The 25,758-nt window shown below is 41.0% G+C and overlaps 2 protein-coding genes across 3 annotated transcripts in view; one reads left to right on the forward strand and one right to left on the reverse strand.

Moving 5' to 3' along the window:
* The window catches only part of slc38a4 (solute carrier family 38 member 4), a 539,078-nt gene that overhangs the window by 466,227 nt on the left and 47,093 nt on the right, over positions 1-25,758 (reverse strand). The window lies entirely within an intron of this gene.
* The window catches only part of ptn (pleiotrophin), a 162,894-nt gene that overhangs the window by 24,040 nt on the left and 113,096 nt on the right, over positions 1-25,758 (forward strand). Inside the window, exon 1 of one of the 2 annotated variants that reach the window (XM_060914353.1) lies at positions 4,091-4,130. The exons of the other annotated variant lie outside the window; for it this stretch is intronic. Coding sequence (XP_060770336.1) covers positions 4,114-4,130 — 17 coding nt within the window. The 5' untranslated portion in view covers positions 4,091-4,113. Of the gene's footprint in view, positions 1-4,090; positions 4,131-25,758 lie in introns of those variants that run through there. 2 annotated transcript variants of the gene reach the window in all.

Genomic DNA, 25,758 nt, shown 5'->3' on the forward strand with positions numbered 1-25,758 from the left:
GTTAATAAACACTTCTGCACTTACATCCGCCTCCCTCGCGCATCTGACAGTAGCTGAGACACTTTCAAACTGCACCTTGTGTGTGCAATTCTCACATTAAAAAAAACAAACAAAAAAACATGTACTTTCTTCCACCTAGAAGATGAATGAATGTTCAGATTCTTCATTTTGTTGAGCATGTCAATTCAGCATAAAGGTACTAAGTCTAAGAAAGTGAAAGGACAGTTGAGGGACAGGCAGAATATACAGTATACATTTACAGTGTTTGGCAGATGTCAGTTTGAAGGGAAATTTTATCCTAACACCTGTGTTAGTACAGAAAAGACTCTTGAAGGCTGTCTTCCTTCTATCTTGAGGGATGGTGGGTCAAATTGAGCTGTGCTAGAAGCCTGAAGGGAATACGCTGTAGAATTAAGTTTCATAAATGCCTTCATGCAGATCCTTTTTGGATTTGGAGGCAATCATTAGTGTTTTTTGATGCAGGGAGCTACAGTAAACCTGTGGAGCGAATGTAACCATGGAGTGATTGCAGTGACTGACCCCTGACTGAGAGTTGCAGGGGTCAGATGGTACCCAGGGTAGACCAAGTTGCAGTTGCCCAAGCTTGGGATGACAAGAAACTAAACAAGCTCCAGAGTGACCCATATGGGAAAAAATCCCATATTCTCCTTATGTTTTAAATGACAAATCTGAATGACCAGGTTAGCAATATGAATGAGAGAAGATTGTTTGTTTAGGACTACCCCCAAATTGCAAGCATTGTCAGATGGTGTGATATAAAAGTTGTCCAGGGAAGTCACAATTTCTTTTTTATATGAGGATTCATCTCCATATACAGCAGCTCAGTCTTGCTGGAAATTAGTTTCAGGTAAATGGCATCCACACAGGTAAACATCTGCCACACATGCTAAAATCCATTCAGATTGTCTGAGGAAAGCAGAAAAAGATGCATGCCATGACTCTCAGAGTGGAAAGAACAACCATCTGAGGATATGACCTCACTGAAACAGAAATTAGAAAGGGAGACTAGAAAAGGACCAATCATCAAGACTTGATCAGCCCCACATGATTGTGAATTCCTTTCAGGTAACCTGATATGACTGCCTCTCCAGGTAAAAGAAGCAAACAGCTGCCATGTGTTGCCACTTTCCATTGCTCAGGAGATTGGCTAGGAGTTTTGTTACTGACTGCACCGATGGCTTGAGAGGTCAAGGACGAAGAGGACTGATGATAGTTTGACTGATCTAGAGGTATAAAGCATCTTCGTAACAGCCACAAAGGCTGTTTCTGTGAAGTATGCCACTTTGAAACCAGACTGATTAGGATCTTGAAAGTCATTCTGGGTAAGGAAAAGAGACATCTCATTGCATACATTGCTTTTAAGGATTTTATAAAAGAGAGAAATGATACTGGTTGGTAGTTGCTGATTTTTGAGGTGTCAAGTGTGGACTTTTCAGGATGGGAATAACCCTTGCTGTGTTGAAGGCAGTTGGTACATGACCCGAGGTTATTTACATCAAGTTATTTACAAAGTGATGAAGGGTAGGTAGGGGAGATGGTCTGAAGCATTGTGGAAGGGGATGAGATCCAGTGGGCAGGTGTAGATAGAGGAGAAAAAACATGTTAAGAAAGTATGAGGGTAGGAGTGCAGTATAGGAATGGGTTAGGAGGCAAAGTTTGGCAGAGCTTAACCTTCTTATCAAAGAAGGTGGCAAAATCATTAGAAGTCAGGAAGGAGGTTAAAGAAAGAAAAAGGATGAGAAAATGTTGTTGATGCAGATAAGTCCAACTTCAAGCATCAAGTTGTGATTTCTTCCACTTTCTTTTACCAGCTTTTAATTTTTCTGCACATAGAGTACTTTTATAGATAGATTTATTATCTATATCTAAAGCACATTTTAATGTATTAAACTAATCTCACAGTTTTTGTAGAATAATCATTCATTGACGTATCTACTTAAAAAAAAACACCTTTAAAAAAAGGTCAAACTTACAAATTATAGGCAGTGTTGTGGAAGTCTGTACCTCAAAAGTAGCCAAAAATATACTTATATGAAAGAAGCTGCCTTAAAATACTTTTATTGCACAGAGCCAATACAAGTGTTGAGTGATTCCCAGAAAAACACTGAAGTCTAAGTTCCCTCCATTAATTTTAAGTTGTGTCCCTTTTTGGGAGAGCCGCCCTAAGACTGCCCCAAAACAAAACGGCGGCTCCCATTAAAATCATTGTAAAAAGAATCGCTTTGTTTAAAACAGACTTCTGATTGGCTGCCCAACATTTGGCTTCTCACTGTCTAAAACATACTTCCCGCTATCTTTGAAAAGAAAACAGACTTACTTGCATTCATCGTATAGTATTTTAAGGGTTTTACTATCTAATGACGCATCTGTGTTTGTCATGTGAAATGCCCTTACAATGATAATCAGTAGTGGAGACCACAAGATGATCACATACACACAAGGTCCTCTAAACATTTAATCTCAAAGTGTACTTAGGCTCAGCTTTAAAGGAGCTAATGTTAAAATACCTGCTAACTATAACAATCATAAACTCATGCTAAATAATACAACAATTTCACCATGATCTCAAAAATAATTGTAGCAAGCTAAAACAGGTTTTTTTTTTTGTGTCCCATAAAATAGTGAAATGGGAAAGTAGTCTTTCTAAACTAGCTAACAATGGATCAAAGGGAATATTTCACAGCTTGACCAGACAAAAGGTATTTCCCTATCAATAACTTTTGCTACAGAGAAATGGGAATTCTAACACCTTTGATCCTCCAGAGACAGAAAGTGTATGGGACTCCTCACAGTCACACCTGTGCCTGTTGGCATACACAACATATGGACTCTCAGGCGTGCTCTGGACAGCACACGCTCTGAGTTGACTCACGCATGCGCACTGTGAAGGACTCACACCTGCATGGGATTAAGGCGCAATCAGTGTGCCTATATAAGAACTCTAAATGCACACTCACTTTGCAAAGCATTGTTAGACACTTTACTGAGGCCCTGTCCACACGGCAACAGATTCAGGTGACTCCGATACAATTGCTTATCGTTTAGGCCTGGCGTCCACACGGCACCGGCGTTTTGGGTGCCCAAAACGCAATCTTTTTGAGAACGGGTTCCAGAGTGGAAAGATCTGGCAACGTTGCCGTTGTGAAGTCGTCTGGATGAGTAAAACGGATTTGTTTACGATGACGTCACAACCACATGACTGTGAGTGCTTCACGCCGGGTAGAAGTGTAACGAATATCACCAGGAAAAAGCCTTACAGAGCACTAGTGAGAGTGAAACACGAGCTTGGATATTATTATTATTATTATTATTATTATTATTATTATTATTATGTTCAGTGTTAGTTCACAGTAGTAATGCAAGAAGCAGAATAGTGACAGTAATAGTGAAGCAAAAACATGCAATTGTACAAACACTGCAGCTCTACAGCAAAATATTCATTTATGAAATGGTCTGATTCTTAACACCAGTAGTGCCAATGATCTCATTGCGATGCGATGCGAGTTGTCAACAAATCCTATAACTTGGTTCATGAAACGCGCTTACAAAATATTTTCACTGTGAATATTTATTGTGTAATGGTGCAAAGTGAGAGAGAGAGAGAGAGAGAGAGAGAGAGAGAGAGAATAGCCCTTAGGGCAGAGTCAATCCCACCAGCAAAACTAGGGGGAAAAAAGAGCGATCTCACCTCTTCAGATGATGGTTTAAGTCCTAGAATACATTCCTCAAAAAAGCAAATTAATCCATCAACGTGTATATCATTCAATTTTTTCCGGACCATTAAAGACGCCGCCTTCCGCGTACGTCATCCTCGCCGCCATATTGGAAAGGTCAAAGTGGAGAATAAAGATTAGCTGCGTTTAACTATACCAACAGGTTTACCGTCCAAACGAGATCACATGGGATTACCTTTCACAGGTGAGAAACAACAAATTAATCCATCAACGTGTAGTATTCAATTTATTCCGGACCATTAAAGACGCCGGCTTCCGCATACGTCATCCTCGCCGCCATATTGGAAAGGTCAAAGCGGAGAATAAAGATTAGCTGCGTTTAACTGTACCAACAGGTTTACCGTCCAAACGAGATCACATGGGATTACCTTACAGGTGAGACTGGAAAAATACTTTTCATTGTATTTGGTCATTATAATGTAATTTTCCGAACAGATTTTCCTGACTTTGTGGCTAATATGAAGTCTCGCGCATAATAGTTTATGCGCATGCATCCTTACTTCTTCTATTCCCATACGAAAAAGAACAGTAAAGAACTTATAAGAGTTTACCACTGTCTTAGTAGTAAATCCTTATAAATATAAGGATAAATCCTTATAAGGATTTATAAATAAATATATATGCCATGTATGATTTACTCCTGAAAGTGGCCCATTTTGCATTTTCCTCATACAAATTTTTTATGAAAATCTAGTATGTATGAAGTGAACATTGTGCATGGTTTTTACAGATAATGTGTATGATGAATTACACCGTCTTTGTATGCTTCACGTAATGTTTGTAGTTTTAAATTATATTTTACAGTTTAAAATGTATATGCCTTTTATATGTAAATCCACATATGTTTGTGTTGGATTTACATATAAAAGGCATATACATTTTAAACTGTAAAATATAATTTAAAACTACAAACATTACGTGAAGCATACAAAGACGGTGTAATTCATCATACACATTATCTGTAAAAACCATGCACAATGTTCACTTCATACATACTAGATTTTCATAAAAAAATTTGTATGAGGAAAATGCAAAATGGGCCACTTTCAGGAGTAAATCATACATGGCATATATATTTATAAATCCTTATAAGGATTTACTACTAAGACAGTGGTAAACTCTTATAAGTTCTTTACTGTTATTTTTCGTATGGGTTGTTCTGGTGTCTCCGAAGGGACCGTCTTACAGCGCCCCTAGAGGTGTGGCATGTGTATTGCATCGTTTTCAGCAAGCGTTGCGTTGCCATATGGACCCGATATTTTACTGATTGTTGCCCATTTGGACGCGATATATTTTTAAATAACATCTCGTTGCCGTTGTCGTGTGGATGTAGCCTCAGCCTTGTTTCCTGATTGTTTCTCCTGGTTTCCTGATCCCTGATTTCCTGCTCCTTGTTTTTGATCCTGCTTTGTCTACAATAGTCTGTTTGTGCCTTGCTTGACTGATTGCCTGTTTTGCCATTTCTGATATATGCCCACCATTTTAGATTGTTTGTCTGATTGTACTTTTCTTAAGAATAAACTTCTTCTGCACATACAACCCTGATTCCAAAAAAGTTGGGACAAAGTACAAATTGTAAATAAAAACGGAATGCAATGATGTGGAAGTTTCAAAATTCCATATTTTATTCAGAATAGAACATAGATGACATATCAAATGTTTAAGCTGAGAAAATGTATCATTTAAAGAGAAAAATTAGGTGATTTTAAATTTCATGACAACAACACATCTCAAAAAAGTTAGGACAAGGCCATGTTTACCACTGTGAGACATCCCCTTTTCTCTTTATAACAGTCTGTAAATGTCTGGGGACTGAGGAGACAAGTTGCTCAAGTTTAGGGATAGGAATGTTAACCCATTCTTGTCTAATGTAGGATTCTAGTTGCTCAACTGTCTTAGGTCTTTTTTTGTCATATCTCCGTTTTATGATGTGCCAAATGTTTTCTATGGGTGAAAGATCTGGACTGCAGGCTGGCCAGTTCAGTACCCGGATCCTTCTTCTACTCAGCCATGATGCTGTAATTGATGCAGGACCGTATGTGGTTTGGCATTGTCATGTTGGAAAATGCAAGGTCTTCCCTGAAAGAGACATCGTCTGGATGGGAGCATATGTTGCTCTAGAACCTGGATATACCTTTCAGCATTGATGGTGTCTTTCCAGATGTGTAAGCTGCCCATGCCGCACGCACTAATGCAACCCCATACCATCAGAGATGCAGGCTTCTGAACTGAGCACTGATAACAACTTGGGTCATCCTTCTCCTCTTTAGTCCGAATGACACGGCGTCCCTGATTTCCATAAAGAACTGCAAATTTTGATTCGTCTGACCACAGAACAGTTTTCCACTTTGCCACAGTCCATTTTAAATGAGCTTTGGCCCAGAGAAGACGTCTGCGCTTCTGGATCATGTTTAGATATGGCTTCTTCTTTGAACTATAGAGTTTTAGCTGGCAACGGCGGATGGCACGGTGAATTGTGTTCACAGATCATTTTCTATGGAAATATTCCTGAGCGGGCGGCACGGTGGTGTAGTGGTTAGCGCTGTCGCCTCACAGCAAGAAGGTCCTGGGTTCGAGCCCCGGGGCCGGCGAGGGCCTTTCTGTGTGGAGTTTGCATGTTCTCCCGTGTCCACGTGGGTTTCCTCTGGGTGCTCCGGTTTCCCCCACAGTCCAAAGACATGCAGGTTAGGTTAACTGGTGACTCTAAATTGACCGTAGGTGTGAATGTGAGTGTGAATGGTTGTCTGTGTCTATGTGTCAGCCCTGTGATGACCTGGCGACTTGTCCAGGGTGTACCCCGCCTTTCGCCCGTAGTCAGCTGGGATAGGCTCCAGCTTGCCTGTGACCCTGTAGAAGGATAAAGCGGCTAGAGATAATGAGATGAGATGAGATATTCCTGAGCCCATTTTGTGATTTCCAATACAGAAGCATGCCTGTATGTGATGCAGTGCCGTCTAAGGGCCCGAAGATCACGGGCACCCAGTATGGTTTTCCGGTCTTGACCCTTACGCACAGAGATTCTTCCAGATTCTCTGAATCTTTTGATGATATTATGCACTGTAGATGATGATATGTTCAAACTCTTTGCAGTTTTACACTGTCAAACTCCTTTCTGATATTGCTCCACTATTTGTTGGTGCAGAATTAGGGGGATTGGTGATCCTCTTCCCATCTTTACTTCTGAGAGCCGCTGCCACTCCAAGATGCTCTTTTTATACCCAATCATGTTAATGACCTATTGCCAATTGACCTAATGAGTTGCAATTTGGTCCTCCAGCTGTTCCTTTTTTGTACCTTTAACTTTTCCAGCCTCTTAGGCTACGTTTACATTACGTCGAATCAGCGGATCATCAGATTAATGTTCTTAAAATGATTCGCATTTACACTAAAACCGTTAGCCGTGCACACAGCAACACCAATACGCGGATACGCTCGGCTCCGCAGGCATCCTGCGCTCCAAATCACTCCGCCCTGAACAGCAAGTGCCCTCTGGAGGGTGTGCACTCCGGCCCTGCGCAGCTCACAGAGCGCGCGAGTGAAGTGAACAAGCCACGATTCGGGACTGAGCCGCTGTGTGTGAGATCCCAGCGCATATCACTTATTACTTGCAAGTGGAAGGATGGCAAGCCTAAAGACAATCATAACTACACAATGGGCAGTATTTGCATCAGTATTTGCAGTATTTTCATACTTTTATACTCTTTAATGAAAGGTGATACAAGGCGGAAGTCTGCGCCGTTTTTCAGCAGTCGCGTCACATGACCAACACCAGCGAATCAGGAAGGTGGATGTCACAGTGACGTTGTCCAATGAGACGCCAGCTAGAGCTCAGCACAGCGTATTCGCGTATTCTCAATGTTTACACAGCACCGGACCAGATACGATCTAGATTGAATACGTGGACGCTGGCGGATTCCCGTTTCCCCGCTTTTTCAGGGGGGTTAATGTAAACGGACAGTGCATCCGCGAAGAAAACGAGACAGATACAGTCTAGTGTAAACGTAGCCTTATTGTCCCTGTCCCAACTTTTTTGAGATGTGTTGCTGTCATGAAATTTCAAATGAGCCAATATTTGGCATGAAATTTCAAAATGTCTCACTTTCGACATTTGATATGTTGTCTATGTTCTATTGTGAATACAATATCAGTTTGAGATTTGTCAATTATTGCATTCCGTTTGTATTTACAATTTGTAATTTATCCCAACTTTCTTGGAATCGGGGTTGTACATCCATCTCCAACCACCCATGACAGAATACTTCACCAAAACACTGATGCAGCAGAAGTGAACCAGCATGCCCTCCTATGCCATTCCCGGTTTCCATGCCTCAGCTGCTAGCTGTGTTTTTCCGGCAGCGTTTTGGAAGAGACACCCCGGCACCCTACGTTTGAGAGGAATATCACCCAAAGGGATTCAGCCTGCAATGTACCTTCTTTTATGCTGACCTGGCTCAAGCCTCCAGAACCTGTCTGTGTCAGCTGCATGATTAGCTGGCTCATGGGATGAGCACACTGATGGGCCAATTACTTAATAAGAGTGGAACATCCGTCCCTCTACAGTGCACAGTCTTTTTATGTCATGCTCTGGTACCTCTATGAGGCTGGCAAATTAGAGAAGAAGGACCCCCATGAATTTTTTATTTCTTTTTTTTTTTGGGGGGGGGGGGCTACCATGTTGGAGGTCAATGCTGTGGCAGCAGAGGAGGCCATTGTTCCTGAGCTCCTCCCAAAGGCAGATGCAGTGGCAGCAGAGGAGACCGTCACTCCTGAGCCTGTCCCACAGCCAGTCCCAGAGCTAGCACCTGAGCCAGCATCAGAGCCAATCCCAGAGCCAGCACCTGAACCTGTGTCAGAGCTAGAGCTTGCATCAGAGCCAGAACCAGTGCCACATACAAACGATCATGTAGGTAAGCATTTGATTCAGCCTGTATTATAAAAGTATTAAGACTGCTGTTTTATTTATGCTGTCCCTACCCCCTCTTACTGGTTATGCATATTACTTCTGTACGTTTATATTGCTGTACTGTTTGTGGCACTGGCTTTTTGTTTGTTAACTACCTGTTTGTCTGTTTGATGTTTGTGTGTTGGATTGCATGGCACTCATGTTACCTATTGTCATTTTTAGCCCTTACCCCATTTCCTCAAGAGTCTTTGCCTTTTGCCAGGCTGACACTGCAAATAAGAACTTGGTTCTTAGTGACTTAATATATAAGTTAATTGAAAAAAAAAAGTTAATTAGAGAAAAGCATGCCATAATGTCCTAAATGCTAATGTCTAGCTCAAGGCAGAAGCATAAACAATATCTGAGTCAGTAAAATGTCCACAGCCTGAAAGAGATACATTTGTTGATCTGAAGCACAGGACAGTGACATAAGAACTACCACATGTAAAACCACCATCTCTATCATACAGATTAACTGCATTCAAAAGTAAAGTAGCATTTTGAATAAATGCTTCTTTTTTGATGTGGTTCTCATACAGATAAAAAAATAATCAAGCCTGTGCAAATAAAATGTCATGTTTTGTTTTGTGTGAAGCCATGTTCAGTGGACCTGGCCAAAATGTTTAAATTCCAGTGGGTTTGTGACACCAGTGCAAAACTGCAAAACAGTGGATTTTATCTTCATTGTGTAACTCATGACAGACTGAATGGAAATCTGATTGGAATGAGAGCAGTGAGGCATGATGTATATCTGTGAGTGGTCTTGCTTCTGTCTAATAGGCTTTTGTACACTAATGGGGGAGGCAATGGCTTGGAATAACAGCCTAATGGTGACTTGTGCTGATAAGGAGCAAAAGTCAAGCACCTAACTGTCCTGCATTGGAGTTCTTTGGATGTGTGCCTAATTTACATTGAATCATAAACTCTCACCTACCGCGCACAGATGACAACACAGTTGAAATGTTCCAACACTGGGGACAATAACAGCCTTGTGATTTTCAGCATCAAGGAGAACTAGTGGATTTTATATGGTTTGGAATAATGAGATGGCCATTCCCAAGGGAAATTAGAGATCATATGCACTGGATTTGTTTGTATAACGTGCTTATTATTACATTAATAACAAAACACAGAGAGGCCTTATGAATGTTTGGTGGCAGAAAACAAAGTTAGCATTAGGCATGCACTGCTAAACAATTTTAATAATGAACAATGGTGCTGACTGAGAAGCATTTTATGTGTAACTTCTTAAAAAATTATACTATAATAACTACTGTATATGACTCTGATAAAATGTCAGGCAATAAAATGCATGAAGTCCATTTTAATATAATGAAATATTTCATTAAAAAACATGTCGACTGTTAAAATGTGCGCCTACACTTTAAGTAGAAAGAGAATGAGGAGGAGGGAGCTGAAACCTACTAATTTTAATATAATCCCAAGAAATTATAATTTGTGTTTTAGGATTGATGAGTAGTTTTGGCTGATATCAAAGCAGACAGGCAGGTGCTTTTGCTTAGTGGGAGGGAGGAGTAGAGACTTAATTAATGTCAGATTAAAGTTACAGAATTATTGAAGCCTGGCATTTGAGACTGACACACACACACACACACACACACACACACACACACACACACACACACACACACACACACACACACACACTCAGCTCATCTCATCTTCACTCACAGAGCTGTGATACAGAGCTACAGTGTTTATCTTCAGCAATATAAAATGCAGAACAATCTGAAGAACAAAGAACTGGTCAGGGACTGTATCATAACAGCCAAAATCTGCACATGCACACATGCGCGCGCACACACACATAATAAATACATTCTTATCTACATTCTTATCAAAATCACTATTTTAAAGTTTCTTTTTAAACCTCCTTCATTAGTATGCTGTGCATTGCATGAAGGCAGTGAATGTGTGTGTGTCTGAGAGAGAGATGAAAACAATCTTAAAGAAAGATAAGAGAGAAGTGGAGAAAGTAAAGAGACAAATTCAGAGAACTTGCTCTCTCCTTTCTGTGGAGGATAACAAAAAGAATTTAATGTTCAACATTCAACTCTGGGTCTATATATGTGTGCAGAAATGACAAAACAAGTGGAAGAGATAAATAAATGTGATAAATAATTGGAAATAAAAATATTATAAACTTAAACGAACACCTCTAAAGAATGAATTTAAAACAGCTCCCCATAAAAAATATTGATGTCTGTATTGTTCTTAATATAGTCATAGGAAAAGTACATCCTCCTGAAATTCTATGCTTTTTATTGAACAAGGATGAAAAAGGCAATTCTGTGGTCCTCACAAACTTCTGTGTACTCATGCCAACAAACAAACAAACAAACAAACAAACAAACAAACATTCAGAAACCAGGTTGGGAGTTTATCAGTCTCTCACAAGGAAATTTTAGCCCACTTTTCTTTACAACATTGCTTAAAGGGTACCTGCAATAAAAAAATAAACATTCGCTAGAATTATTACACATTTTGCACAAATGCATTTTGACTACCTTGTATGATCACACTGTGTTGCATAAAGCAGTGCTTTAAAATTATTTTGTATTCCCACTCAATAAGTTCCACTTAAGGTTGCAGTCATATTGCCATTTTGCGGGCGGTGTCAAAGATCAGCATGATATGATATTACGGATAGGTTTCCTGTACCTTGATTGGCTCATTGATCCTGACATGTAGATGTAGCCAGATGTACAAAACATTGTTGAAAAATGGTGGAGTGCAAAGCCTATGGTTGCAAAAATAATAAACGGGATAATAAAGGAAAGCATTTTTTTCTGCGTTCCATTGTGGACAACCGAACAAAGTAAACAACATGGGCAGCCATAGCCTAAAGGTTAGAGAGGCAGCCTTGGGTCCAAAGGGTTGCTGGTTTGATTCCCAGGACTGGCAGGAAAATCCATGGCTGAAGTGCCCTTGAGCAAGATACCTAACCCACAACTGTTTCCAGTCACTGGGTATGTGTGTGCTCATTGTACATTGCTCTGGATAAGAGTGTCTGCTAAATGCCTGTAATATAATGTAACATGTTAAACAGTGGCTACACAACTTGGGACCAGGTCACACTTTAGAAACACTCTCCTTTGGCAGAAATTCTGTTGGTTGCGAGGACCATTTTGAGCCTGATTGCTTTGAAACGAATCTACAGGCCAAGCTCTTGGGCTATACAGGTCATGTTAGACTCAAACCCGATGCTGGGCCAACAATATTCCAATACCATTCACCGAAAAGGGATTCAGACCATGCAACCTGATTAACTAGAATAGAGTAGACATTCAAAGCTCATATATATACAACCCCGATTCCAAAAAAGTTGGGACAAAGTACAAATTGTAAATAAAAACGGAATGCAATAATTTACAAATCTTAAAAACTGATATTGTATTCACAATAGAACATAGACAACATATCAAATGTCGAAAGTAAGACATTTTGAAATTTCATGCCAAATATTGGCTCATTTGAAATTTCATGACAGCAACACATTTCAAAAAAGTTGGGATGGGGCAATAAGAGGCTGGAAAAGTTAAAAGGTACAAAAAAGGAACAGCTGGAGGACCAAATTGCAACTCATTAGGTCAATTGGCAATAGGTCATTAACATGACTGGGTATAAAAAGAGCATCTTGGAGTGGCAGCGGCTCTCAGAAGTAAAGATGGGAAGAGGATCACCAATCCCCCTAATTCTGCGCCGACAAATAGTGGAGCAATATCAGAAAGGAGTTCGACAGTGTAAAACTGCAAAGAGTTTGAACATATCATCATTTACAGTGCATAATATCATCAAAAGATTCAGAGAATCTGGAAGAATCTCTGTGCGTAAGGGTCAAGGCCAGAAAACCATACTGGGTGCCCGTGATCTTTGGGCCCTTAGACGGCACTGCATCACATACAGGCATGCTTCTGTATTGGAAATCACAAAATGGGCTCAGGAATATTTCCAGAGAACATAATCTGTGAACACAATTCACCGTGCCATCCGCCGTTACCAGCTAAAACTCTATAGTTCAAAGAAGAAGCCGTATCTAAACACGATCTAGAAGCGCAGACATTTTCTCTGGGCCAAGGCTCATTTAAAATGGACTGTGGCAAAGTGGAAAACTGTTCTGTGGTCAGACGAATCAAAATTTGAAGTTCTTTATGGAAATCAGGGACGCCGTGTCATTCGGACTAAAGAGGAGAAGGACGACCCAAGTTGTTATCAGCGCTCAGTTCAGAAGCCTGCATCTCTGATGGTATGGGGTTGCATTAGTGTGTGTGGCACGGGCAGCTTACGCATCTGGAAAGACACCATCAATGCTGAAAGGGAAATCCAGGTTCTAGAGCAACATATGCTCCCATCCAGACAACGTCTCTTTCAGGGAAGACCTTGCATTTTCCAATGTGACAATGCCAAACCACATACTGCATCAATTACAGCATCATGGCTGCGTAGAAGAAGGGTCCGGGTACTGAACTGGCCAGCCTGCAGTCCAGATCTTTCACCCATAGAAAACATTTGGCACATCATAAAACGGAAGATACAACAAAAAAGACGTAAGACAGTTGAGCAACTAGAATCCTACATTAGACAAGAATGGGTTAACATTCCTATCCCTAAACTTGAGCAACTTGTCTCCTCAGTCCCCAGACGTTTACAGACTGTTGTAAAGAGAAAAGGGGATGTCTCACAGTGGTAAACATTAGTCTGGTTAACACCAGACCATATCACAAGTGAAATATGGTCTGGAATCCGCCTATTGAATTTCTCATAGGGGAGGTGTGGTTTATGATTGTCAACGGCCGTTTATTGGACGTTGCGAATGTCTATCATTTGGCGTATATGTAGCCCATGGCCAATCATGGCAGTTGTACCTGGTGACGTAGTTAGAGCGACGAAGAAGACGAAGAGGCAACTCTTGATAGCATTTTCCTGCTCTGGACCAAGCTGTGCCGCAGAAATCCTGAGATCGCCTGCCTCCTTTACCTGGTCTTCCACCAAGGCAGTCAGTGGCGAGACTACTGCAACGACCGGGGTTTGGCTAAACCCTATCTGCTTAGCCACTAAGGGGGCTAGTTGGTAAATGAGACTTTTACCAAACCCTGTCAGGAGCAAGGCAAAGGCATCTGTCTTCGTGTCAACGAAAGACTGTAATGCCAAACGCTGTTCTTTTTTAAAAAAAAACTTTCGCTCTAAACTATTCAGAACAGTGTCTAAAGCTTGATCAAAAGTTTGGTTCATATCGCTCGTCGCCATGTTAAATGTGATCCGTAAACAGCCCCAAATAAACTACAAGCTTCCGTTTGTCGAGTAGTACGCGTCACCGTCTTTCCACCCCTCCCCACTCTCTGATTGGCTCCCTAACTCAGGCGAGCCTTTAGACCATAGTTTCCATGCTGTCTTTTCAGATCGGAACGATTGTGCAAAGCAGCATGGGATTTCCCAGGCTAGGTAAACATGGCCTTGTCCCAACTTTTTTGAGATGTTGAGAACTGATTTCACACAACTCGCTTTTATTCAGCTTTTCAGCTTCTATCTGCACTCTCACACACGCACACACATCAGTCGTCTAGTTGTGGAGAGAGCTCCCTCTGCTCGCTCTCTCTCTCCTTAAATAGGGCGCGGTCACTGGGAAGACACACAAACACATTAATTAACGACAGGTGTAGTGATTCTGCCACTTACCTTCCCTGACTCCGCCCTCCTGTCACAGACCGATGCTTGACCACGCCCCCGCTGCCACAGTGTTATTCATTTGATATCATCAGATGTTATTGAGCTGTTAGCCAATTTTGTGGTCTGGTGGTCAAGTGTTGATATGTTGCCTTATACTTAGAATCGGGTATGCTGTGGTTGCAAAAGACATCAAAAATCAGGTTGATGCATTACGGTATTCTTTTAGAAGAAGAGAAGAAAAGAAGCTTTTATTTGTCACATGCACACTCAAGCACAGTGAAATTTGTCCTCTGCATTTAACCCATCTGAAGCAGTGAACACACACACACACACACACACACACACACACACACACACACACACACACACACACACACACACGTGAGCAATGAGCACACACACATACCCAGAGCAGTGGGCAGCTATGCTACAGTGCCTGGGGGTTAGGTGCCTTGCTCAAGGGAACTTCAGCTTAAGGCCACCCCATGTTAACCTAACCGCATGTCTTTGGACTGTGGGAGAAACCAGAGCACCTGGAGGAAACCCACACAGACACGGGGAGAATGTCTGTGAAGATTCTCAGTCATCCAGGTCATAGTAAACTGTGGGTGGTAAAAGAGAGCAACTGGACTTGCTTGAAGATTCTTGAAGACGTTTCACCTCTCATCCGAAAGGCTTCTTCAGTTCTGTCTGACTGGTAGGGAGCATCAGGTATTTATCCTCTCATGGATGAAAAGCTCATCTAAGGTGTCATTGAGTCATCCTGTTGGTGTGGGTCACTGGGGGCTGGTTGTGAACGGCCTCGAGAGTCGTTAGGATGATCAATGGATTGCCCGTTAGGGTGATCAATGGAATGCTGATTCTCTCTGTCCTCATGTGAGTCACTGAAAACAGCTGGGTTTTGGTGTGCATTCAGTTGTCTGGGAAGTGTGCCAAGGACTGCATTGTAGGTGGCTGATAAATGATGTCTTAGGCTACGTTTACATTACGTCGAATCAGCGGATCATCAGATTAACGTTCTTAAAACGATTCGCGTTGACACTAAAACCGTTAGCCGTGCACACAGCAACACCAATACACGGATACGCTCGGCTCCGCGGGCATCCTGCGCTCCAAATCACTCCGCCCTGAACAGCGAGTGCCCTCTGGAGGGTGCGCACTCCGGCCCTGCGCAGCTCACACAGCGCGCGAGTGAAGTGCACAAGCTGTGATTCGGGACTGAGCCGCTGTGTGTGAGATCCCAGCGCATATCACTTAGTACTTGCAAGTGGAAGGATGGCAAGCCTAAAGACAATCATAACTACACAATGGGCAGTATTTGCATCAGTATTTGCAGTATTTTCATACTTTTATACTCTTTAATGAAAGGTGATACAAGGCGGAAGTCCGCGCCGTTTTTCAGCAGTCGCGTCACATGACCAACGCCAGCGAATCAGGAAGGTGGATGTCACAGTGACGTTGTCCAATGAGGATGCCAGCTAGAGCTCAGCACAGCATATTCACGTATCTCAATGTTTACACAGCACCGGACCAGATACGATCTAGATTGAATACGTGGACGCTGGCGGATTCCCGTTTCCCGGCTTTTCCAGGTGGTTTAATGTAAACGGACAGTGCATCCGCGAAGAAAACGAGACAGATACGGTCTAATGTAAACGTAGCCTTAGACCCCCACCTCTGTTCAGTGATGGCCATTCCAGGTTGACAAAAATGGTTTCTTTAACTCCTCGCTCATACCAACGATCCTCTCTGGCTAAAATGCGTATATTGCAATCCTGAAATGAGTGTCCTTTGTTGTTAAGATGAAGGGAGACAGCAGAGTCCTGGCCTGAGGAACTGGCTCTCCTGTGTTGAGCCATGCGCCTGTGAAGCGGTTAGCCAGAGAGGATCGTTGGTATGAGCGAGGAGTTAAAGAAGCTATTTTTGTCAACCTGGAACGGCCATCACTGAACAGAGGTGGGGGTCTAAGGCTACATCCACATGACAACGGCAACGAGATTTTTTTTTTAAATATCGCTTCCACATGGGCAACGGATCAGTAAAATTTCAGGTCCATATGGCAACGCAACGCTTGCTGAAAACGATGCAATACACATGCCACACCACTACATGTGCTGTAAGACGGTCCCATCGGAGACACCAGAACAATAGAAGAAGTAGACGCATGCGCAGAAACCTCTTCTTCTGTAGCATTAGCCACACAAAGTTTTGATTATTAATCAGTAGCGTAAAACGAAAGATGCGGAAAGAGGAATGAATGGGGGTAGATGGAAGCCTGTACGCCAACATTCTGATATCCTCCAGAATTCTTTAATGGTCCGGAATAAATTGAATGCTACACATTGATGGATTACTTTGTTCTTCTACGCCCTTTTTGAGGAATGTACTGTCGGACTTAAACCAATATCTGAAGAGGTGAGATCGCTCCTTTTTTTTCCTATGTTTGCTGGCGGGATTGTTTTTGTTTTTGGAAAGCGCACGGGTGGTGCGCGGTTTGGTACTGCTTCCACAGTGTATCGACTAAAGACTCTGCCCTAAGGGCTATTCTCTCACTCTCTCTCTCTCTCTCTCTCTCTCTCTCTCACTTTGCACCATTACACAATAAATATTCACAGTGAAAATATTTTGTAAGCGCGTTTCATGAACCAAGTTATAGGATTTGTTGACAACTCGCATCGAGTTCGTTACACTTCTACCTGGCGTGAAGCACTGACAGTCATGTGGTTGTGACGTCATCGTAAACAAATCCATTCTACTCATACAGACGACTTTGCAATGGTGCCTTTGCCAGATTTTTTCACTCTGGAACCCGTTCTCAAAAAACGCCGGTGCCGTGTGGACGCCAGGCCGAAATGATAAACAATTTTATCAGATTCACCTGAATCTGTTGCCGTGTGGACGGGACCTAAGACATCATTTAACAGCTACCTACAATGCAGTCCTTGGCACACTTCCCAGACAACTGAATGCACACCAAAACCCAGCTGTTTTCAGTGACTCACATGAGGACAGAGAGAATCAGCATTCCATTGATCACCCTAACGGGCAATCCATTGATCATCCTAACGACTCTCGAGGCCGTTCACAACCAGCCCCCAGTGACCCACACCAACAGGATGACTCAATGACACCTTAGATGAGCTTTTCATCCATGAGAGGATAAATACTTGATGCTCCCTACCAGTCAGACAGAACTGAAGAAGCCTTTCGGATGAGAGGTGAAACGTCTTCAAGAATCTTCAAGCAAGTCCAGTTGCTCTCTTTTACCACCCACAGTACACAGGGAGAATATGCAAACTCCCCACAAAAGGCTCCCATCGGCCACTGGGGCCACTGGGCTTGAACCCAGAATCTTCTTGCTGTGAGGCAACAGTGCTAACCATTACACCACCATGCTGCCCTGTATGTCTTAAGTATGGAGCTTCACTTCGCTATAAATTCACACTCTGCTTCAAGCTGTCACTAGCCTATATTTAGACCATATAAACTATTGTGACACATTGCATGTCTACACCTGTATTCACACATCAGGGTTCTCCAGAAAATCTGAAGAAGCTGGAGAAAAAAAAAGTAGAATGCGGCTCTAGAATTGGCAGTGGCAAAGCCATTGCGGCATGCCAAAGACACACTAATGCTGGGGGGGGGCATGCTCCCATGCCCCCCCAGAAAATGTTTAAATTTACATGCCTTCTGGTGGCTTCTGCTGCATTTTCAGCTAATAAATTACGAACCATTTCCCTGTAAAATACTTGCAAAATATGTATAAAATTTCCCTCCAGATGTATGTGTGCTTGGCTTTCTCAGTTACCCTCTGTAGTATGCTGCCTGGCTCTGTAACATAATTGCATGTTACAGCATGGTCACATGGTCTGGCTCAACCAATCAGAGCATGAGAATCGATCAACAAATATGGCATCGCTTCCAGTCTTGCTTGACCTGAATTGAAGACAATTTTGTGGCAGAATAATTGGATTTGCAGCAAATTATGGGCATCAAAGACTATATAAATTGCTTGAACATTGAAAGGCAAGTTTTTTTTTTTTCTGGGATCGAGTTGCTGGTGCAGACTGTCTGTGTAGGTGGAGAAAACTGTTGGTCGCTGATGCTTGTGGTGCTTGCACATGCACACACTGAGCTTCTATATATAATAGGTGCTTACTGATTTGTGAGATCTCCATTTGGTGCTGGCCCTCTCACATGCCTAACAATCATGGCTTATATATAGGCCATTTCCAATGCAGGCTTATGTGCAACATATGTTTCCAAACCGGGTTTATCTGTGAAACAATTCATTGACTGTGCCTGTATTATATTGCATAAAAGTTTGTACTCTTTACAACAAACATATTCTGTGTCAGTTTTCTGCTTGGCACTCTTTCCACATTGGCACCAGATAGCTGCCGAACCCTTTGACCTGCCTTCCTGACTTTGCACTTGCAAAGCACCACCGATTTCATCATTAGAATCATCTGATGATTTGCTGCCAAAATAATTTACCAGATGCGGATAGTCCTGCTTCCAAAGTTCATACAGATATCTGGTTTCTCCACTGTCCATACTGACTTGAAGATAACTCTTTTTCATCTGACTAAATCCAGGCTAACATGTATGTTTACACCAGCTACACTTAACTTCTGATTCCTGGCTATCAACAACTTGATGTCACATCCTGGACGCCATATTGGTTGCCCATGTGTAAAAAGCTTGATGTGCTTTTGGACTTTTAAGCATTTATAGCTACTTATAATAGCTAATCAGGTGCCTTCCCTTGTGTGCATTATTATAATTAGGGCTTGAATTATCGATAATCAAGTCAAGTTTATTTTTATAGTACTTTTAACAACAGACATTGTCGCAAAGCAGCTTTACAGAATTTTAATGACTTTAAACATGAGCTAATTTTATCCCTAATCTATCCCCAGTGAGCAAGCCTGTGGGGACTGTGGCAAGGAAAAACTCCCTCAGACAACATGAGGAAGAAACCTTGAGAGAAACCAGACTCAAAAGGGAACCCATCCTCATTTGGGTGATAACAGACAACATAATTATAACATCTTCAACAGTTTTAACATGAAGTCTGTTTCATCGATGTTATAACTCTTCATTGATGGAAACTTTAGTGCAAAACTGTTCATGACAACTGCAATCCTAAAGTTAGCAAGTCAACTGTAGTCCTCAGCCATAAAAGCATTACTCTAAGTGTCCAGAGCATCTTCCAAGTGTGACTTTCAACTGTCCATATGGGGCAGTCCTCCACAGGAGCGATGTGATGAGACTCCAGCCAGACATGGGGCATCAGGACGGATCAGGCAGGTCTGAGGAGTAGAAGAGGTCAACATCTCAATCTCAGGATTGACATGTAACTCAGAGGGACAGACCGGGGGCAGGGAGGGGAAGGGGAGAAAAAGAGAAAGAGAGAGAAAACACAGGTTGTTAGCTATGCCCAATGTCACCTGATGAGTAGGAACAGTATACATTTTGCACTGAGTGCAAGCAGGGACTCTGGCAAAACTAACTATGACAGCATAACTAAAAGGGGAGAGACAGAAGGTAACACAGGCATGAGGGCACCCTGGGACATAAAGCAGCCAGCCACTACACCGTCAACAAACTTGAGTGAGCAAGTGAGTGGGGGACTGACAGCATCCATACGTCCCAGTTTACCAAAACACTCTATGTCTGAGGACCCTCCAGATCTACTCCTTTCCCTCATAAACACTATTAACAAAAGGCTTGACTAAACAGATATGTTTTCAGCCTAGACTTAAACCCTGAGACTGTGTCTGATTCCTGAACACAACTTGGAAGGCTGTTTCATAACTGTAGGGCTTTGTAAGAAAAGGCTCTGCCCCCTGATGTAGCCTTCACTATATGAGGTACCAGCAGATAGCCTGCACCTTTTGATCTAAGTAGACATGGCGGGTCATAAAGGACCAGAAGTTTGCTCAGGTACTGTGGTGCGAGACCATTCAGTGCTTTAAAGGTCAATAGTAGTATTTTATAAACAGTATGAAATTTGATTGGGAGCCAATGTAGGGGTGATGTGGTCATATTTTCTAGTTCTAGTAAGGACTCTTGCTGCTGCATTTTGAACTAACTGGAGCTTGTTTATGCACTTATTGGAACATCCAAACAGTAAGGCATTACAATAAACTAACCTGGAGGTAACAAAAGCATGAACTAGTTTTTCTGTGTCATGTAGTGACATTAAATTTCTTATTTTAGCAATATTTCTGAGATGAAAGAAAGCTACCTGGGTAATGTTATCGATATGAGTTTCAAATGAAAGACTGGGGTAAATAATCACCCTGAGATCTTTTACTGCTGCACGTGAAGAAACAGAAAGGCAATCCAGAGTTACTGTGTAATCAGAAAACCTACTTCTAGCTGCATGTGGTCCTAGTACAAGTACTTCAGTCTTGTCAGAGTTAAGCAGAAGGAAGTTAATAAGCATCCATTGTTTAATGTCCTTTACACATTCCTCAATTCTATTAAGCTGGTGTCTCTCATCCGGTTTTGCAAAACATACAACTGTGTCATCAGCATAACAGTGGAAACTAATACCATGCTTATGAATAATATCACCCAGAGGTAACATATATAAAGAAAAAAGCAGTGGGCCTAAGACAGAACCTTGTGGAACACCAAACTTTACCTCAGTATGTCTAGAAAAATCACCATTTGCATCAACATACTGATAGCAATCAGTTAAATAAGAGCTGAGCCAGGAGAGGGCCATTCCCTTAACTCCCACAACATTTTCTAGTCTATCCAAAAGAATGGAATGATCAATGGTATCAAATGCTGCACTAAGGTCAAGCAACACAAGCAGCGAGACACAGTCCTGATCAGATGCCAACAGTAGGTCATTTACTACTTTAACCGGTGCTGTCTCAGTGCTATGATGAGGTCTAAATCCTGATGGATACATTTCATGGATGTTATTTCTATGTAAATATGCGCATAACTGCTGTATGACAACTTTTTCTAGGATCTTGGAGATAAAGGGGAGGTTTGAGGTTGGCCGATAACTGGACAGCTGACAGGGATCAAGGTCAGGTTTTTTAATCAGGGGTTTGATAACTGCTAGTTTAAAGGATCTGGGTACATAGCCAATCCCAAGAGAAGAATTTATTATTTTTAGAAGCAGTTCAATTACTTCAGGTATTCTGTTTGAATAGATGTGTAGGTAAGGGATCTAGTACACAAGTTGAGGATTTTAATGCAGAGATTAATTAAAGTAGTTCAGTTTCTCTAAGTGGAGTAAAACATTCTAATTGATGATCAGATACAGTTATACTGTTAACTACAGGGTTACTTAAATTGTCACTTAAGTTGTCTGACTTTAAATTAGTAGTTTGAAATTTTTGTCGGATATTTTCTATTTTGTCATTGAAAAAATTCATGAAATCGTTGCTACTACATACTGCAAGTGTGCACGTGTCTATAGTGGTCTTTTTCCTGGTTAATTTTGCTACAGTATTATATAGGATTATTTTTGTTATCTTCTATTAGGGAGGGGAGATATGTTGATCTTGCAGCACTAAGAGCTTTTCTATACTTCAGGAAGCTCTCCTTCCAAGCTAATTTGAATGCTACCAATTTTGTTTGCCACCATTTACGTTCCAATTTTTGAGTGGTCTGTTTTAAAGTGCGAGTGTCATCATTATACCAGGGGGCTAATTTTTTCTCTCTAATCATTTTCCTTTTAAGTGGAGCTACATTATGTAAAGTATAGTGGAACATTGACTCTAAGCATTCAGTTGCCTGATCAAGTTCTGCGGGGGCTCACAGTGACCCAATCAAAGTTGATAAATCTGGGAGATCATTTATAAAACTCTGTGAAGTAGTTGACGTGAATGTATGTTTAATACAGTAGCATGGTGGGGTGCATATATTATTACTCGGACATATTTTGAATGAGATGAAATTACTTCAGACTGTAGAAGTGTGACTATATTTTCTATGTTTAACCCGAATGTTAGTATTTGATCGAGAGTGTGACCACCATTATGGGTCGGTCCTATGACATTCTGATTAACCTCTAATCTAAAATGGACACAAACACTGTTTTCAAAGGGTCTTCTGGGTTATCAAAATTAATATTAACATCTCCAACAACTAAAACTTTGTCTAAGGAAATAACCAGGTCTGAGATAAAATTTGCAAATTCAGAAAGAAACTCAGAATATGGCCCTGGGGGCCTGTAAATAATAAGTAACTGAATTAACTGGGCAGACTTTTTTTCCTTTATTTAAACATGATATTGATCATGTTTAAGTGTTGTACTGGTACCCTTTAAGTTCGTTGATGTTTGAGGGCATTCATTTATGCACAGTTCTCTTAAGATCTCACCACAGCTTCTCAATGGGGTTGCAGTCTGGACTTTGACTTTCTAACAGCTTGATTTTTTCTTCTTTAACTATTCAGATGTTGATTTTCTGTTGTGCTTGGGATCACTTCCCTGTTCTATGAGACAATTATGGCCCAGCTTAAGCTGCTGAACAGATAGCCTTACATTTATCTCAAGAACATTCTGGTATAAAATGGAGTTCATCATTATATTAATGACTGCAAGTTTCACAGGTACTGTGGCTGCAAAACAAACCCAAATTATCACCCCTCCACCACCATGCTTGACATTACTTATGTATGAGGTGTGTGTGGTGATGCACTGTGTTTTGTTTTTGCCAAAAATGGCACTATGCATGAAGGCCAAACATCTCCACTTTGTTCCCATCCAAAGGATATCATTTCAGAACTTTTTTGGTATGTTTAGATGCAATTTTGCAAACCTAAGTCATGCCACAATATTCTCTTTGGAGAGGTGTTTTCCTAGCACCATTCAATGAAAACCATGCTCATTCAGTCTTTTTCTGATGTGCTGTCTTGAACATAAAAATTTAATGTGCCACACGATGTAATGTAGGCCACATGATGTAGCTCTTGAATTTTTCCTTTATATCTCTGAGCATCAAACATTAAAAAAATTACTACATATTGAGATCTCTTGTGCTTTATTGTTGTCACCTGAGGATATTTGTTTGTTTACAGAAGTTGGTGATGATCACACAATGTTTTTTTAGGCCCTAAAATTGAAGGAGGGTATACTTTCTTTTTATCATGACTGTACAAGTCACAATAGTGCTGCATTTGACTAGAGGTCATAACTTGTAATTCCTGACCTCCAACCAGCCGTCAACTCAGAATTCCTAGTTGGGAACTCAGCATCATCTCCTCAAGCTGAGTTCCTCCAAATTCATCAAGTGATGTCAAATTAACATGGCTGCTCACAGCAAGGACAGTAAACAAATTGACTACTTTCAAATTACCCATAATGCTTTGCGCCTCGGGGGGGAAACCAACATAAACAAACTAAAAAAAAAGGCATTGCACACTGACAGTAATCTTTTGAATTTAAATCTCCCTAAAACCTTCAAAGAAGTGTCAAAGCTAACTAAATCAAAGCTTAAAGAAATTTGCAAAGCCTTCTCTGTGGACTTTGAGAAATCAATCGGTAAAAAAGCGCTTGTAAATATTGTATTGAATGCTTTGAAGAGCTCTACTTCGAGTGACAGTCAGCAGCCTTCTTTGTCTGTCAACATGGGTGTTTCAACAATTACGTGCAGAAGTTAAAAGATCGGCAGAAGAGCTTCGAAAAATCGACACTGATCATAGAAGAATCCACAGTGAAATTATTTTTGCTGGGTGCTGGTTACAATGAGAAAGCTGTAAGAAAATACAAAACACTTCATGCATGGAAACACAAGCAAGGAATTCACTCAGTCAAGTAAGTACTGTAAAAACAGCAAAATTGTCAAATTTCTTTTTTAAGTAGTTGATTTTGATTTCCTTCACTCTGATTTTCCTAGAGCTCATATGCTACCAGTTTATGAACATCTTGGGGCTGTAAGAGGAAGCTGTAACCCCTCATTCTCAACTGACAATGAAGAAAGTAAAATCATGTACTTGGTACTTGAAACAGCTACAAAGAAACCAGTGCTTTCCTACTGTACATGCACTGTTGGGTATGTATTTTATTTTAATTTGGATGATAATAAAAACTACCAGGTGATTTTATCGAATCAGAGCATTTTTTTTAGATTATGAGGTGATTGCAGTCACACTGGAGCCCTGATGTTTGTGCTCTGTGATATTGTTGCAGATGGTAAACAACACTTTCCACCTGACCTTACTTGCACTGATCTGCTCTGCTCTGTTTGCACCTTGGTCTGATTCCAAAAGTAAAAGCAATTTATACAATATAAATGACTGAGACATAGCTGTACTTATAAAAGGTATTTTCTACTTTGCACTTTTTATATAGGCGCCAAGGCTGAGCTTGTCATTGTGGAGGACATTAACTTCTACAAAGCTAAAGCTGGTCAAAAACCACCTGCAAAGAAATTTCATCCATGTCTTTCCATAACAGAACAATTTTGTGGAACCACAGAGAATAATGAAAGCATGATTGATGAATGTAAAATTAACTGAAAGAAAGATATTTTTTATGCCAGCCATGGAAAACCAATGCCACCCATATATTACCTATTAGGACAAAAAAGGAAAGATGTAAATACACTACTTGCACAAGAATTGCCTGATGTCATGCCTGCTGATGACCCACACCTGGCTTACAGCTTCAATGTGTATATCAAAAATGTCATGCCTGTGAATGACCTTAAAGAAATTGTCAATCCAATCAAGTCAAGTCCAGCATCACTACATGACATTATTTCAAAAGCTGATGCAATTCTTCCCAAACTCAGTGTACAAGAAGAAGACATCAAACAAATTGAGGAGGGAATGAGGGATCAGTCACAGAGTAAACAGTGGTTTATTGAGGTCTCCCAGGATAACTGCATCCCAATGTAAGCGTGCTCTCATGAAGGAAACTACAAGTCCCACCAAAGCAATAAATGAAATACGAGGGTGCAACACCAAAATTGAAACTGAACACATGAGAGATGACATCAAACCTGAAGAAAACATTATTCACCAATACATAAAAATGATAAACAACAAAGTACATGAATGTATCTTTTTTGTTTCCAAATCTCATCCCTTCCTAGGAGCTTCCCCTAATGGACTGATAGATGATGATGGATTTATTGAAGTGAAGAAAATCCACCCACATTATAATGAAACATTAGAAGGAGCTTTAAAAAGACTCCATATCATCAAAGAGGTAGATGGATCTTTAATTATCAGTGAGAATCATAAATATTATTATCACATGCGACAACAACTGTTTTGCACTAGCAGGAGTTGGACTGACTTTGTAGCTTCAGATGGCAAACACTTGTTTGTGAGAAGAATTGAAAATATAATGAGGATTTCTGGAACCTCAATTTTCCAAGACTTAAGAAGTTT

Source organism: Neoarius graeffei, chromosome 2 (genome assembly GCF_027579695.1).
Source record: "Neoarius graeffei isolate fNeoGra1 chromosome 2, fNeoGra1.pri, whole genome shotgun sequence".
Lineage (NCBI taxonomy): Eukaryota > Metazoa > Chordata > Actinopteri > Siluriformes > Ariidae > Neoarius > Neoarius graeffei.